At 39.2% G+C, this 17,691-nt stretch overlaps 1 protein-coding gene across 20 annotated transcripts in view; it reads left to right on the forward strand.

The window, feature by feature from the left end:
- Window positions 1–3,569: 3,569 nt before the first annotated feature.
- The window catches only part of NRXN1 (neurexin 1), a 1,142,850-nt gene continuing 1,128,728 nt past the window's right edge, over window positions 3,570–17,691 (forward strand). For 10 of the 20 annotated variants that reach the window (XM_086701122.1, XM_086701131.1, XM_086701126.1 and 7 more), the window contains exons 1-2: window positions 3,571–3,997; window positions 6,881–8,556. In XM_086701122.1, coding sequence (XP_086557248.1) covers window positions 7,785–8,556 — 772 coding nt within the window. In that variant the 5' untranslated portion in view covers window positions 3,571–3,997; window positions 6,881–7,784. Of the gene's footprint in view, window positions 3,998–6,880; window positions 8,557–17,691 lie in introns of all 20 variants that reach the window. The other 10 variants (XM_086701118.1, XM_086701120.1, XM_086701129.1 and 7 more) reach the window with 2 other exon arrangements.

Genomic DNA, 17,691 nt, shown 5'->3' on the forward strand with positions numbered 1-17,691 from the left:
AAAACACAAGCTATGATTGCAGCAGTAAACACAGAGTCTCTGTATTCATTTCTCAGTCAAAAAATCTTATCACTTACTTTTCATTTATTTTTAGTGTGGTGCAAGTTTCCATGTTACGATGCTCATTAATATTTAATACCTTATGGAAATATATTTGTTTATGGTGATCATGCATTTCCATTTTCATTGTTGCAAAATGTTTACCAGTTTATGGCATGAGATATTACTTATCTTCCATATTTGGGTTGCCAGAAATTCTCCCAATCAGACATGCTCATAAATAGCCACCTTGATTTCACAATTATCTCCTTTGTTCTGAGTGGTAGGAAGGCGCAGGAGTTAAAATCCTTCACACATTACTGTATTTTAAAATTGGTATATTCCCTAAGGTGACTTGAGAGAAATTAACACTAGTTTCTACCTTTCTAGGAAAATACTAGAATGCTCTGACAAGTGTTAAATTGCTTCAAAATTAGATATATAGTAATAATTTTACATTTTACCCACAGACGACAACAACAACAACAAAATAACAACATTAAAAACATCTCACCTGTTTTCATTGTTATTGAATATTGTATTTGTCATGAAGGAATGACATTACAACATCCCAAAGTTGACTAGTTTCCCAGATTCCTCTTGACGAAATTCTTACAAAGGAAAAAAAAAGGAATTAACATTATTAGTATCTGCATTGTGTCAAGCAATGTGCTGGGAGTATTTGATCATTTGATGAGAGGCAGTGTAACAAGGTAGTTAACACAGGTGTTAGTTTGTATCTTATTCCTTGCACTTATATCTGCTAGGTGTGACCTTGACTGTCTGGATCAATCTCTCTGTGCTTTCTTTTCTCATTTGCAAAATGAGTGAAATTCTAGAATTTACCTCATAGGGCTGCTTTGAGGGATAAACTAAATTAATCTAAGTAAAGCACTCAGATCATGTTTGGCATGGAGTAGGCACGTAACATTAAACATTGGTATTATCCTCATCAACTCCTATGAAGTGAGATGCCATTATCCGTATTTCACTGATGAGGAAACTCTCAGAAAGTTGAAGCAATTTCTGTAGAAACAACACAGGAAGTCATACTTTAAAATAAAGTAAGAGCTTTTATCACTAAATTATGTTGTAATTTTTTTCCCATTCTAAGCACATACTGATAATTTTCCCTATGCATATTTACTGAATAAAACAAACAGATCTTGTGGCTGTCCATATTCCTTAAACTAGATATAGTAGTTACTTTAAATCTGATAACTGCAAAGCAGATTATTATGGTAGTTCCTTACTTGTGTGTGTGTGTGTGAGCGTGTGTGTGTGTGTGTGTGTGTGTGTGTGAGCATAAGGGGCAGACACAGAAGACTTGACTTTTTGTTTTAAACCTTATGCATAAGAAGTAAGAATGTTAACACATCTTTGAATCAAAACCACAGAAGAGAGCCCAGTGAAAACTATAATACAGTGGAAGTTCTGTGTAGCCCAATTAAAGATAAGATCAAAATTTGCAAGGGCAAAATTAAATAAACAAGATACTTGTTCAGGTCATATACCATAGTGTCAATTAATGTGTGTGTGTTTTTTTGTTTGCTTGTTTGTTTTTATGATTCCGGTAAGGGACAGGGCTTTACTCTTATGAGTGCATCTAGAAATCTGTCATCACCATAGGATTCACTGGTGAATATACATGCAAGATCTTCGGGGCATTATGGAAACTTTTAATTCAATTCTTAATAATTGGTTGTTGATTCCACTTACTTTTGCAGTAAGGTTTACTTCTATACTAGACACATATGGATGTATCTTATATGCTGTTTGCTCTAAAACCTAATGGTAAATGCTAGAAAAATCAAAACAGTCCCTGAATTAAGTAGACTCTTTTTTTTTTTTTTTTTTTTTTGGTCCGAGTTCACTTCTTGACTGCATAACCTTAGATCAGGCATTAAATTTGAGATTTAGCTCTACAGTATTTAAAATTTAATTTATTTTATTTTTTAATCATGGCAACATTATTATTTCAGTCCATTCCCAAAGAAAATATGGAGAATAAGTTGGAAATCACTAGTATTCCTATTTTAAAGCCAAGAAATCTGGATTTCAGAGAAGTGACTTCCATTGGATCAAGCAGAACTAAGTAGGTTTGAAACTAATAAAAATAGTATTTATTCAACACAATTACAAATATTTTATGCCCATTTAATCTATTTGTTCTTTACAACATCAAACAGATGATGTGGGAACTATTACTATATCCTTTTTATAGATGAGGTGACCGAGGTATTGTAATGTTAAGTATCTTACTCAAGGTCACAGCTAGTAAATGTCAGAGATGGAATTCCAGCCCAGATGACCTGATTCTAGTTTCTATACATGTAATCACTTGACACTCTGTCTTTGTAAAGGCAATAGAAACAATAAAACTTGTGGTTCCTACCTTCAAGTTATTTAGACTCTTTTACAAATGTAGTGAAAGTATAAATATGCTTATCATAGGAATAAGTTATGGTTTCTTTGGAAGGAAATGAATATTGCATTTGGAATGTATGTTATTTCAGTACTCCTGAATTTGTCTAGTTCTTACAGTCTTGCTTTATAGGGCCTAGAGGCAGAAAATAGTCTTATCCTATAGCATTTGAGACTGGAGCTATTAGGTTTGTGGTGTTGAAATGAATATGTCTGATCTTTCTGCTCTAAAACTAACCTAAGTTAGGAATATAATAGGGTTAGGAATTTAAATGTCCGTAGCAATCAAACTGTAATTTAAAGCCATACACTTCGGACTTCTCTACCACCTATTCTGCAAGCTCCCTGAAAGTTAACTCCTTTGTCACCAAACCCAGCAATGCCTACTGGGCATGCCCAAAGATATGGTTAGAGCCTCGCACGGAGTTTCACTTCCTCCAGGTTTTACCAGCTGCAAAAGACAGGAGGAGACGGATAGAAGAGTTAAACAGGTACAGAACTTGGTTTGGCTCAGAATGCCCGTGGCCAAGGCAGAGCACGGAAAGCTGGGGGGTGACAAGAGGCTGTCGCAGAAAGCACCTTGTCAGACAGACTTGAGTCTGGTTTACAAGTTGGTGCATTAGCCTGTTAGGTCTTTCTGGCACAATTGGTAGGCAGATCGTGAAGGTTTGAAGATCGCTCAGGTTAGGGCCACAGTAAGGGGTGGGGCAGGGACGTTGGATCTAGGGGAATGCCTGAGACTGTGGGTCTTGCTGTCCCTGCATTCCTCGAAGAGCTGCAGCTTTTCAGGGTTCCAAACAGGAGACCAAAGTGCGCAAGTAAACCCGGAGCTCATCTTAATCACTGACTTCTTGCCCCCTTTCTTTTAGCTGCCCAGCTCTTCCGTGTCACCCTTTCAGGTACCCTCGCCCAATCACGACTAAACCCCGGAGAAGTGGAATCTCCACACAGGTTTCCGTGGGTCTAGCAGGGGCCTGGGCATGCTCAGTAGGCTACGTGGTTCTCTGGTTCTCTCTCTCTCTCTCTCTCTCTCTCTCTCTTTCTGGGGTAGGGTGGGTGGTGACAAGTTAGAAGCTCTTGCGGCAGGTCCCCGCCTCCAGGATCGGGCTTCCCCTGCAAAGGGACGAAGCGGAGGTATAAACACCTCGCACCGCAGCGTCCCGACCTGGAGGGGCTGTGCCCGCGGGCCCAGCCCACCAGGATCTCTGCCTGAGGACGGCCCGCCGCTCTCCATGGTACTGCGGAGAGCTCAGCTCCGCCCTTCTCTTTCAGAAGGACAGCACCCGGCGTCACGTAACCCAGCCTTCTCAGGCTCCACCACCGCCTCCTCCTTCCCAGCTCTTTCCCTCTCTTCCTCCTCCTCCTGCTCCCCTCCGTTGCCTGTTCTCCCCTCCCGCACTCCTGGAGATAGACGCTCAAGCCTGACGCCTCTGAAAAGGCAGCGGCAGTCGCCTTATCCACAGACCTCAGGAAATTCGCTTTGACCGATGCATGCTTCAGGCTCTGGGTCGAGCTAAGGGGAATAACCGGGCAGGTAAAGAAGCTCAATTTGGGTTGGGGGAGGGGATGGGGCGAGGCAAGCTGGAGAAGGATATATTTCCCCCTTGTAACTGAGCCAGGAGCTGCCACAAATGCACAAGGAAGGATGGGTGGTGGGAGGGTGGAGGAGTATAGATCTTCGTTGTTTTGCATGAAGCTTTTTAAATAGATGGCAAGAAGATGAGATGGTGGAACTAGGATAGTAACTTAAAGGCTGAATGCAGTGATTTATTAGCAAAAGAAAGAAAACAGACAAGTTAAAAACCAAAGCAATAAAATATATCTGTATGTACATCTTTATTTCCCTTCCCCATCAGCCCCATGCTGTGCCTATCCTTAATTTGTGCAGTTGACTCCAGGCTCCAAGAAACTGCACTGGTATTAGAGATGGAGCTTGGAGACTGGGCGGGAAAGCCAGGGAGAATTTGGGTGTGCATTGGTATTAAGAGACTTTGCAAAAGCGAGGGGGTGGGAGGGAAAGGCACTTCTAAAAATTATCCCAAAGATTTCAGGTTCTTGGTGATGTATATATTGAAGGATGCATGGAAAGATATGTGTGCATGTGTGTGTGTATGTGTGTGTGTGTGTGTGTGTGTGTGTGTGTGTTATAAACATATTAAAATAAATGCAGCTGCAGCGGACGAGCATACTGTATCGATCCTTCCAGTGGCTTGGGAATGAATTTGATTCTAGAAATGAAAGAAAAGATTAATGAGGCTGTTAGTCTGCTTTTGAATTAGAGCGCTTCTTCCTTTGGCTGCAGTAAGGTTGTTTTTCAGATCCTTTTATTTCATCCTCTAATTTGTGAACTCACCAGGTTTTTCCGGCACCTAGAGAGAATCCTCTTTCTCCATATAAATACAGATACTCTTCACACACAATGAGCTTCCTCTAAGAACTGGGAGAGTCAGTTGACCTCCCTGTGGTAAGAATATGTATGTGTTTCCCCCCTCTCCTCCATTCCTTAAAAAATTGTCAAGGTATGCATTAGTGGAGGAGGGAAGGAGAGAGGAGTGAAGAAAGGTTTTGTGATCTATGTAATATTAATTAATAAAATAATCAGCTCCAATACAGTCTCTCTCCCCCCCCCCCCACACACACACCACAAAGATTTTCTAACACATAAGCTTCAGGATGGTTTCAAAGCACTACTCTTGATCTTGAAATTTCAGATTTATTTTGCAAAATGACTGAAAAATTGGCAGATGTCCGAGTCCACTTAAAAATGAGAGTATATTGAATAATATGCTATCTTAGGATGATTTTTAAGAGCACCTTTCTTTGGGGTTGGCACAGCAATAGGCAAGATACGGCTGGTGATTGCTGATGGTGTGGAATGTATCAGCCATAATAAATAAGCAACTGAGATGGTTATTTCTTTTTTATTTCTACTGGCCAATGTGTATGTGTCTATATGTGCTGTGTTGTGCGTGTGTGTGTGTGTGTGTGTGTGTGTGTGTGTGTGTGTTGAAAAAGAGAGAACCACTCATCAATTTCATCTGGGGAGGAACTTGAAGTGGGATCCCCTAGCTTGGTGGCTCTCAGCTGACACCTGTAGGGATTGCTCTGTACTGAAGAGAAATGCTCTTAGCTCCCTCCATGGAGGAGCAGCAGCACAATGCGGTGCCATAAATTACTGCTAGTTTCAGCTTGTAGGGGAAAAAAGTGTTAATTGCATAGTGAGCTTCTGTGTCCAGGCAATAAATGTGTGTGCGTGTGTGCCTGTGCGTGTGTGTGCAGGGGGTGGGGTGGTATAGTGGGAAATGTTGAGGGAAATGCTTGCATTTGCTTGACATGACCAGATGAACCATTTGTGTTTTTCTCTCTCTCCTTTCTTTCTTTCTTTCTTTCTTTCTTTCTTTCTTTCTTTCTTTCTTTCTTTCTTTCTTTCTTTTGTCAAAATGTAAGAGTAATGTTCTTTTGGCAAAAAACAAACAAACAAACAAACAAAAAAGGCTTAAAAGCAACTCACTACTTATGATTTCTGCACCATTTCAGGAAACTGTCAGATTAGGGTTGGATAAAGAGGTGATTTTATAGTGAGTGATTCAAAGACATGATTTCATATTCTAGCATCCTGGAGACATAGCAGCTAAGGTGTCACACATGCCAACTGCTGTTCTGACCACACAAATTCTAAGAGCTGACAGCCAGATAAGGACTCGAAGAGGAGTAAGGATCACTACACTGTTTGGCAAAATATTAAATTCTTTACCCATCTTTAGAGGAGTTAATGTCATGGCAAGTGAGACATAAATGCTGCCCAAAATAGATATGACTCCAGTTACATGTTTTCTCTTAGAACAGATTATTCTTTTAATAAAAGGAAAATACTTGTGTGAAATGTAAAAGACACCTCCAAGAAACCATCAATGTTCTTTCTTTGAAAAACCTAAAATGGTAGGAATGTTATACAAATTCAAGCCAATCGCAGTTTGATCTGTTTTGCCTGTTGTAAAATCTGTATTAACTGAGATTTGAATAGGATGTATTTTTATTGTCCATGTTATCAGTGCATGTTACAAGCGGAAGCCCTTAAAGGGGCCTCTTTTGCTCCCCTTGTCATATTTAAAAAAATAAACTTTCTCAGAAAAAGTAAAAGATAACCATAAACAAATCTGTATAAAATCCTAAGAGGGTTACCTATTAACAGTTATAATAAACTATAAGGGCATACTGGCTGATTGTAAAAGTGAAATATTAACTATTGGGAGACATCAGGTCTTCCTTGTAGATCAGGACAAATACGCCCCTTCCAATAAGGTTAACTCTGGCTTCCTAATGGCTCTAGTTATATACCTGGTTTCTGAACTGAATGATGATTTATATGATACTATAAATGCTTTTAGAACTTAATTTTTATTTTAATTCTCTGCAGATTTTCTGGGTCCTTATAAAAAGACAAAACCAAAATGCATCACCAACACACAACCAATTGATATGCTGGCATCTTAATTTGGCCTCGCAGAGGCAGAGAGAAAAGAAGAGGAGCTGTTGTGACACCTAACAGCTTCTGGCTATTTCACAGCTTCAGGGTTTGAACCCTACTGTTGGGGAGGGAAAAAGAGAAGCAAAATCCAGCCTGTGAGGCCATGCACAAGGAATTCTGCATTGGCTACAGGGGTGCTGGTGGTCCATGATATGACAGAAGAAACAGGCCTTTGAAGCCACTCAGGGGTTAAGTGGTGCCGTAAAGAGACAAGGAACCCTTTTCTCCCTTCTGGTTTGGGACATCACGTCTGGAGGACAGACACTCGAGGTACGCACAAGTATCCAAGGATCCTGGCTTATTGCTGACTTCTTGTACTTCTCTGACAAGTATTTGCTTCTTAACGGACTCTGTTTCCCTTTTGCCCGGTACCACTGATGGTACCTCGCAGATGATAGTATTCGAGGAGTGAAGCATCTGTTGACACCACCGATGCCCTTGAACTAGGTCATCGGACTCAAATGGATAAGTGACTTCCCTTGACCTTCTGTTAACGCCGTTTCCAGAACGTTGCTTCCAAAGTGTATCCTCCCTTTGGACTGGAAGATCCGCTGCTGCCCTGTACCACTGGGGTCTACGTTTTCCAGTTGGGAGGGGACTACAGGGAGAGAGGGAGGGGTTGCTGGAAGAAGAAGAAAAAAAAAAGAGCTAGATAAAGGAGGGCGCATCCCTCCCACTCCTGCCCATCCCCTTACCCTACTTGTTTCCAGACCCTTATTTCTACGTCACGGTGTCCAGGACCATTTTGACCCTGTCGGCCCCGGCACCCCCCCGCCGCACCCCAGCCCCGAGCATGGGGACGGCGCTTCTCCAGCGCGGGGGCTGCTTTCTCCTGTGCCTCTCGCTGCTGCTCCTGGGCTGCTGGGCAGAGCTGGGCAGCGGGCTCGAGTTCCCGGGCGCTGAGGGCCAGTGGACACGCTTCCCCAAGTGGAACGCCTGCTGCGAGAGCGAGATGAGCTTCCAGCTCAAGACTCGCAGCGCCCGCGGTCTCGTGCTCTACTTCGACGACGAGGGCTTCTGCGACTTCCTGGAGCTCATCCTGACGCGCGGCGGCCGCCTGCAGCTCAGCTTCTCCATCTTCTGCGCGGAGCCCGCCACGCTCCTGGCCGACACCCCGGTCAACGACGGCGCCTGGCACAACGTGCGTATCCGCCGCCAGTTCCGCAACACCACGCTCTTCATCGACCAGGTGGAGGCCAAGTGGGTGGAGGTCAAGTCGAAGCGCAGGGACATGACCGTGTTCAGCGGCCTCTTTGTCGGGGGGCTGCCCCCGGAACTGCGCGCTGCGGCGCTCAAGCTGACGCTGGCCTCGGTGCGGGAGCGAGAGCCCTTTAAAGGGTGGATCCGTGATGTGAGGGTCAACTCCTCCCAGGCCCTGCCAGTGGACAGCGGCGAGGTGAAGCTGGACGACGAGCCGCCCAACAGTGGCGGGGGCAGCCCGTGCGAGGCTGGCGAGGAGGGCGAGGGCGGGGTGTGCCTCAACGGAGGCGTGTGCTCGGTGGTTGACGACCAGGCGGTGTGCGACTGTTCGAGAACCGGCTTCCGCGGCAAGGACTGCAGCCAAGGTAAGGCCCGACGCCTGACCCACCGGGGGCCTCGGCCTGGGCAGGGCGCGGGGAGGCAGGGCGAGGCAGGCGGGGCCGGCTGGTGCATGGGGTCTTCCTTCTCTGGACAGTGTGTTGCAGCTAGTTTGCAAGGTGAAGACCTGTTTGTGGCCTCTCGGCCTTATCACCTCCCACAGCTCCTCCTTTGGCATCCTCTTAATGGTTTTTAAGCAGACCCATTTCCAGGTTCAGATTCCTCCTGGGAACCCTTTGTGTCAGCCCCACTTCCTTCCAAGTGGCAAGTACAAGGACCTCTCTTCAGACTCCTCGGGTTGCTAGGCCGCTCCCCATCTTCAGAGGGCCATGGCCCACCTGAATGACCGCTGTGCTTTCCTCTACCACCTCTAAGTCTGTAATACGCAGGTGTTCCCCATAAGATGCAGACAAGCATCTGCAAGATTGGGCACACGTTTGGTGAAGAATGAAGTGCAGGGGTGGTTCAGTATGGTTGAAATCTCCACGTTTGTTATTCATGGTAAAGGACAGGGGGAACAGGATTCGTAGGAACTGCTTTGCCTTTTATAAGGAAAATGTAAAGTCCTGCTCCTGGTTGTGGAAAAATGGGGCAGTGGGAGGGGGCACATGTGAAAATTGTTTTGATTAGAAGGAGGAGGGTTCTTGGAATTAATGTTAATTTCTGCGGTTATGTCCACGTCCAACATTTGTCAGTTTAGGAAAAATTATGTGATTTCTCTGGTTTCTTGAAGTGGGAGACAGGTCAGCTAATATTTAGAAATGTTAGAGATTAAATAACGTATTTCTCAATTAGCAGATGCCTTGGGAAGATAAATAGCACAGAAATTTAGATGTTGTTGGACTGGGAGGCTTCTGTAGGCTAATAAAATAGGGAATGCATATGAAGGATTGCAAGAGATTTCCTGAGTATATTTAGCTAATGATATTTATCTGAGGCCAGGCTGTAATTTCTGTTGTTTTTAAGGATTGAAACAGTGCAGAGTTAAACACACACACACACACACATACACTCACACACAAAAACCATACTTAAGTTTTATTTTCTCCCTTTCATAAATAAAATTCAGTCATTAATGTGTGTCCAATGTTGCTACATGACAATGACCAAGGAAAAATATTTTATAAATACCGAAAAACCTATGAACAGAAAGTGACTGATATGCAAAAGATAAAACATGGATTTATTTGTGGCTGAGAAGGAGAGATGTCAGGGTTTAAAGTAGATAGCTAATGGGTCAAATCAAGACAGTCAACACATGGATAAATGACATGTATGACTGAAGTTGTTTTTAAAACAACTAAATCTGATTTAGCTGTAAGGACAAAAGCTTTATGTGTGGCTGTATTTTATTGTATAATGTCCCCTGTTTTTTGTTTTTTGTTTTTTGTTTTTTGGGTTTTTTTTTTTTTTTATTTTTTTTTTGCTGATACCAATAAGAGGAAGTAGCCCTTGTAAATCTTATTAGACTTGGCAGTTCTCTCTCATTTGACTTTAAGAGAAATGAAGACTTGGTAAATTTATGATAGTTTAAAGGGAGTACTTAGAAAGAAAAAAGCTGGTCATTAGAGAAAGAAGAGTTCTGTAGCCTTCATGGGTTTAAGAGGAAAAACATGTAAAGGGTTATTTTATTATTCTCTGCCTTCATGAAGGTTCCCCCCCCCCCATTATATTTTGGCTAAGTAATTGTAGAAGACTATGTATTCTATGGCCTATACTGCACTTCAGCTTGGCCAGTAAATTTCCATGGATTTAACACCAGGCTTTATAGTTAGGTTTTACCAAATAAAGCCTAATTTTATTTATTACAAAAATAAAACAGTACATGTTTTTTCTCTCCCAAATCTCATTTAATTGTAAATCTTGAATGAAATGGCTACATACGATGATTTGCTTTATGATGATTTGAAGTTCCATACATCTGCACTGATTAATAGATATAAATTTTGAAAAATGAACATTATTTTATGGGAATATTGCTCTAAGTATCCTAATGTCACTTTAAAATACAGAGCAGGCAGTTTAATGAAGGACACTTGAGATATAACTTCCTTCCTTAAATTAGGAAACAAATATGACACAATGACAGCTTGTTCTGTGTGGGAGGGTGTTTTAAGTTAAATTTTTTATTTTTTTGTGCATTTTAAATGTAGGGAACCAGGGATCATGCATAATCAGGAACACTTAAGAGTGGAGAAAGCATGGCAAAAGTAATATGTTGAAGAGAAGCAGAATTAGATTTTTCTGAAATGCATTTTATTTTGCCAATGGATAACTTTCCATAACAGGAAGAATTTAGAATTACCAAGATACATAATTGTACAGTCTAGTACCTGATGCATAAGGTAGTTCAATTCAGAAAAGAAAAATCCATCAGGATGGTTCTGGAGCATTGATTCGTTTTGAAAATTTGATCTGGAAACAGAGTGCAAAGATCACCACTAGTCATGAAAGGAAAACAAAAGGCTGGATTCTTCTGATTATCACAGAAATGAGAGATGGAGTGATAAAGGCAGAGTTGATCAGCCCAGGAGGATTGGCTCCATTTTGTGTATTTTCTCTATTTCATGTGTGTCAAGTGACTATTAAATAATTAATTGAGAATGGATGCCTCTCTGAACACCAATCATGTATTGATGGCTAGGGATAGATGGTTTCTATTCAGATGAAGTATAAGCAAAGCCCTGCCTGTAGCCAGTATTTACACTGATTGCCACATTCTTTTTAAAAACTAATTTAGAAGCAAATCCACATTCATTATAGAAAATTTAGGAAAAAAATTAACAGCCAACATTAAATAAGATTCAAATTACATCTAGTTCTGACTAAATTTCTCTATTAATTTAATATTTAGTATCATTTGGTTGACTTCATATTAAAAATACAGTAAGAACTACTAAAAAGACAATGATAATATTCTTTCTCTCCTTTTTTTTTTCTGGCCCAGAATGTGTTGCCACAACTTCTGTATCTATGGTTTTCTAGAATATTTTTATTTAATGAGCTCTGTTTCATCCTTACTCTACTTTATTCAGGCCTAGCAAGTTTTATATATTTATTTATGTAGCAATGGAAGGAGAACACAAGAAAGGTTATGTGTCATGACCAGGTTAGTGGTAGAGCCTGCTTAGGAGTACAGGCACTTGTATTCTAGAGCCTTGTGTTCTCTTCTCTGCTCAATAAGATTTCCATTTTTTTATGATTGATTTTTTTTTTTAGGTTCAGGCATTATTCAGGAGGAAAAAAAAAATATATATATATAAATGGCTGATAGAACAGAACTAACTTATGCATCGCTTATGTTCTTTGACCCTGAAAGTCAGCCTCAGAACTCAACTATCCAAAAATGTCATCTTTCTTGAATGATGGATGCTTATGGGGTACATAGCTTTTTCGGTGAACCGTACTCATCTAAGTGCCCCAGGACCATTATTATTTAATAAGTTTCTGCTTAAAAGGACTAATAGTTTCTTAGCAGCTTAAAAGAATTAGTGAATTCCATGGCTATCCAGCTTAAAAATGAGAATAAAAGGCTGATCAATGAGAAGTGAAGTTATACTTTTTTTATGACTTTCAGGTTTCATGTATTTAAGGGTCATTTTTATTAAAATTTTCATACTAGACTGTGAGTGTCACTTTTATTTACTTTCCCTATTTAAATGGTCATGAACACATACACCTTATGATGGCTATTTACTATAAATTACTAAACATGGCAGTGTGATAGATGTCATTTAATAAAGTCCCTTCTTTCTAAGACTTTACTAATGTTACCAGAGAGACAGCCATATTCACTCAGTCATTTCTACATTCATTTCTTTATTCAACAAATACTGATTGGAAGCTTTGTATGTGCCTGAGTAGTAGGCTCAGGGAAAAATATGGTGAATAAACTCTCAGAAATAGCTCCTACGTTCCAATGAGGAGACACAGTTATTTAAAAAAAGAAAAAAAAGTAAATGGAGACTTAAAATGGCAGTATGTATTTTGGAGGACAGGTACATGATATTCTGAGAACTTAAAATAGTGTGAACTCACCTATCAAAGAAGGTTTCCTTGAGAATTGATGTTTAAAATCTGAGAGATGAGAAGGGATTAGCCAGAGTAATAATACTAGGTACAAAAGCCTGCTATAGGAAGTGTTGTGGCATATTCAAACAACTGAGAGAATGCCCTTGAGGATGGAGCTTTTATAGAGAGGAGTGGGGCCAGGTCTTTCAGGGCCTTCTAGATCATATCAAGCAAGGATTTGAATCTTTATGGTAAAAGTGATGGAAAAACAATGGAAGGGGTTAGTGTGGAAGGTGGGCAGGAGGGTGCTATTATCAAATTTATATTTCAAAATGTCACTCTGGCTACAGTGTAGAGAACACATTGATAGGGGGCCAGGGAAAAAAGAGAAAACATTACTTTCTGTTTGTCAGTCCACAAAATTTCTTTAAGCACCCACTCTAAGCTGGAGACTGAACGAGGGGGACATGGGGAAAAACAAGGTTCTTTCTTTAAGGAAGTTAGAATCTTTGTGAGTTTTGTTAAGCATAGAAACCTAAGGCCATTCATTGTTAAGAATTCTTGTTTCTATCTGCAAGAAGTATTTGAACACTTTCTGTGGATTATCATGAAGATAATATCCTCAGATAAACCCATCAAGTCTATAGACTTGGAGCACATTGGCAATGTCATTCTTTGTTGTACCCTCCAAGAACCTTGTTCAATATGCTTTTCTTGTGACGGTATATATCGGTTGATTAATTCTAGGCTTTCAATAGTTCAACTGCTGCAATAAAGAAAAATATTACGTAGGTACTTAATTTTTTTATTCTAATTGAGAATTTTTATTATGATTAAGCAAGCCTTTAACACAAATGCATTTGTAAAAACTTACACCCTCCATATAAACTAATACATTTATTCATCTCAATCCTATACTTAAATAGTGATGTTTCCTATATTTACTCCAGTATATAGATATAGGTATTTAATGGACTTATCCTTTTATGATTTGTCTTTGAGGCTCTCCTATAAGCTAAAATTATTTACATGTATCTGCAAAGAAGCTAGATACTATATTTGAGCTTAAAAGCTCAAGTAAGATACTCTTGTAGTTATTGTAAACATATTTTAGCATACATTTACATATATGCCAGTGAAATCATGTTCCAGCTTTGGATACCATTAAATGAAATGTGATAATAAACTTATAAAAAACAAAACAAAACAACTCCTGATTTACTACAGGAAGGACTAACACTATATAATATTTATGCTATTGTTAGCTATATTGTGAGAATACCTGAAGCTGCCATGTTTCCTGAAAAGTCATTGACCACGTTTTATCTTTCTTTCTCAGTAAACATTTAGTGGCCACATTGCTTGCAGGGTTAACTCCTATAAATGATCATAGAAAATGAAGTCCCAGAGATATTTGGATTTTATTTTATTATGGAGATAATAAAGCTACTGTTAGAAGTTTCTATGCAAACTGTACTTTCAAGAAGTGTATGTGATTATGACATAATTCAGAATAAATCATTTTTGTATTCTAAAAGTTTTGAGTTTGTTATGCAAAATAATATTATGCAAAACCTATATACTTTTTTCCCTTGTGTACTTATGTATAATTTTATGGCACAGTCCCTTTTCTATTAATCGAAACTTAGGAATTGGTAAATTTCTCGGTCTTTGCTAAATAATAAGTCTTAAAATGTTCCAGTGAGGTTTTAGATAGAAAAAGTCTTTTGGTGAGTTGTATCAGAGCTCTTCAAAAATTTCATGGCTTTTTTTTTCTCTTGTGCATAGATTCTGTGTTTCTACTTGGATACGGGAATGGGTGTGGTGCTCTCTCATAATCTTTTCCTGCCATGTTATATACACAATGTGTGTAAACAGAATGTGGCATGTCATCTGAAAAACTAAATTCTAACTGAATTCTAGATGTGGCATTGCCTCTAAATCACTGCTACAGATAGGGTAAGGTCACTGATGTTCTTTGTTTCAATTTTCAAGATTGTAAATTGAGAAACACAAAATCAGACAACTAATACATTTGAGCTTCTGCTAACCTTTTTCAGGGTGTGAGTAGTTAATAGATATAAACTCCCCAAAAATGTGAACATTTGAAAGAAATATCTAACGGCAGCAGCGTAGATGGCCCTAAAATTTTGTGAATGTTAGTAATGAAATGTTAAACATGTTTCTGTAAATCTATGTTGGGGTCATTTTAAATGAAGTTTAGATCGTTCATACTCAATAGTGTGTATAAGATGTGGTAGTTTTCTTATTACACACTGACATGTTAGTACAGACAAGCTGAGTAAAGAAGACAATGGTTCCTTTGTTCCTTCTGTGTAAAGATCTAAACAAATGAAATAAACAATTGAAGGCAGCAACTAAGTGGGTGTATATTATGATTCTATTTATATGAAATTCAAAACAGACACAATTAAACTCTGGTGATAGAGTTCAGAATTTGTGTTACCTTCGGCAATATGGACTAAAAGATGGCACAGTGGAGCCTTTCACATGATCTGCTTGGTGTTTACATGGATATATATATTTGTAAAGATTCACTGAACTATACACTTAAGCTTTACATATATGAAGTATCTACACATAAGAAACTTTATGTATGTTCTATCTCAATTTAAAAAATTTCTTTAACTTATGAAAAGAATGATGCTAAATGAATACACACAATGTGTACATATTCATACCCTAAATACATGTAAAAATGTACTTAGGAAGGAATTCTCAATGGAAATCCATATTTTAGAATGGTAGACAAAAGGTTCAAATATTTGTAACATAAATCCAAAGAACATTCTGGAAAGCAAGTGTATATACATGTTAATACATTTAAGGGTAATGTGAGTATTCTGTTTTAAACCTCGGTACACCTTTTAACTTGTTTCCAATTTCTTGTGCCTTTATAATAGAAACACATACATAAAACAATAAACCATTCCTATTTTATATTTGCACCTATTAAGCAAAAGTCCTACCAACATATTCAAGCAATCTCAGTTTTCCATTTAGGACAGCTCAACTACTGGAATTTTAAGTAATTGGATGATGAGTATGTTGTAAGGGTTCGATAAATATTTGAATGAGTGTTTGGATGTTGGAAAAAACATTTCCAGTCTAATCATAACTCATATAATTATCTAAATCTACAAATATACATGATTTCTTCCCCAAAAATATTAGGCATCAAATTTTTTCAAAAGTTGTACTAGATGTCCCTCCTTTCTTGGTGCCATAAGCACCTCTTGGGTTTGAATACAATTTGAAATTATTGTAACTACTATTCAGTGTTTACTGAGTGAAAAGTTTCGTACAGTGTGCTTTGTCCATCTTAACCTTATTTATTACTACAACATCCTACTTGATAGGTTTTATAAAATTCCCATTTTATAGAGGAGAAAATTGTGGATTGGTGAAGCTACCTTGCCAAAATCCCATAGCTTAATGACAGAGCTGAAATTTGAATCCGGGTGTGTCCACTACCCCAGCAGGCAACTCTCTCCATTATATGACATAACCTGTGTGTTTCACTTAACAGACAGCTGATGACCGCTGGGAATTTGTTTATGAGTTGTCATCTTGCTGCTGATATGAATGCCTGACTTGTAATAAAGCTTTCAGAATTGGAGATCATGGCAGACCCTTAAATTTAGTGCCATTTCCTAATATCATGATAATAAAGAAACAAAATAGCTTGTCAGAATTCATCACACTCTGTTTCTATAACACTTGCTTATTTTCTGCTTTTGTTGACCTTCTATTAATATTATGCTTAATGGGTTGATTCTACTTTAATGTAGCTACAAATAAAGTCTCTGTATATTGAACCTAAAGAGCTAAATTAATCTGAAGAAGTACATTTAACTATTCTTTTAAAAATTTTTTTAAAGTTTATTCATTTTTGAGAGATGGATAGAGACAGAGTGTGAGTGTGGGAGGGGCAGACAGAGAGGGAGACACAGAATCTGAAGCAGGCTCCAGTCTCTGAGCTGTCAGCACAGAACCTGACGCAGAGCTTGAACTCACAAGCCGGGAGTCAGATCATGACCTGAGCTGAAGCCGGACGCCTAACCAACTGAGCCATCCAGACATTCCATGAAGTGCATTTAATTCTTAATCTTTTGAATGAAAATACTTAGGTTTCACAAAACAGGCAACACAAAATTTATATCCATCTCAGAATCTGGGAGATAACATTATTGAAATTATAAAATTTCATGGTGATTTAGCATAAATAGAAAGATCTGTCCCCATCACAAAAGTAGCCACTTAGAGTTGTTGAGTTAGAGCATGGTTCTGCTGAAGCTATAGATGATGATACACTGGGCACTTAATTGAAATTACATAATGAGAGTGTAGTATCTCTTTTTGGATAAGTAAGTTTGACTTCCCAACACATTGCCTAAAATTGAGTTCAGGAACAGTTCTTAAAGTTAGAAAAATGTATTCCCTATGTTATTTCTCGTATATATGAGAAACTATTATTGGAAGGAAGTAGGAGGAGAACAAGTCTGACCTGGCAAGCCAAAGTGCTGACCTGGACTCTGGTCTAGTAACTTGCGCTCAAAACTGTCTGGACTGTAATTAGAAATACACTGACGCCACATTGTAGAACCGAGTGCTACTTCAATAGCACTTTCTTAGATTGGTTCCCAGGAGGGATCTGGTGGTCCAAAAGTTAAAGGAAGAACTGCCAAGAGGAACAGTTGCTTCACAAGTGCTCTAACATGAGGAGGGGCTTTCTATATTTAATTATAGACATAATGAATTCTGTGTGGATGACATTCCGCAACAGAAACAACACTGATCACAGTGTAGAAGCTGCTATTGGTGGTGACCTAACAATACCGGGCCTTTTATGTGGAACCAGCTAAGCTTACGTGTTAGTCAGACGTTGCTAGATTCAGCAGAATGAACTTCCCCAGTCCAACAGAGGCAAGGAAATTAAAGACTCATGTTTTTCTTCTAAGTAATGATGTCTCCCTATAATTAAGCGTGCCTGGACTCTCCTTAGGGAAATAGCTGGCATGGTAGCATATAACTATAGCTGCCGTATGGAAGATACTACTTCTCAGCTTAAACCATTTATCTGAATGCAA

Source organism: Puma concolor, chromosome A3 (assembly GCF_028749965.1).
Source record: "Puma concolor isolate L17-30 chromosome A3, mPumCon1.1.hap2, whole genome shotgun sequence".
NCBI classification, from domain to species: Eukaryota; Metazoa; Chordata; class Mammalia; order Carnivora; family Felidae; genus Puma; species Puma concolor.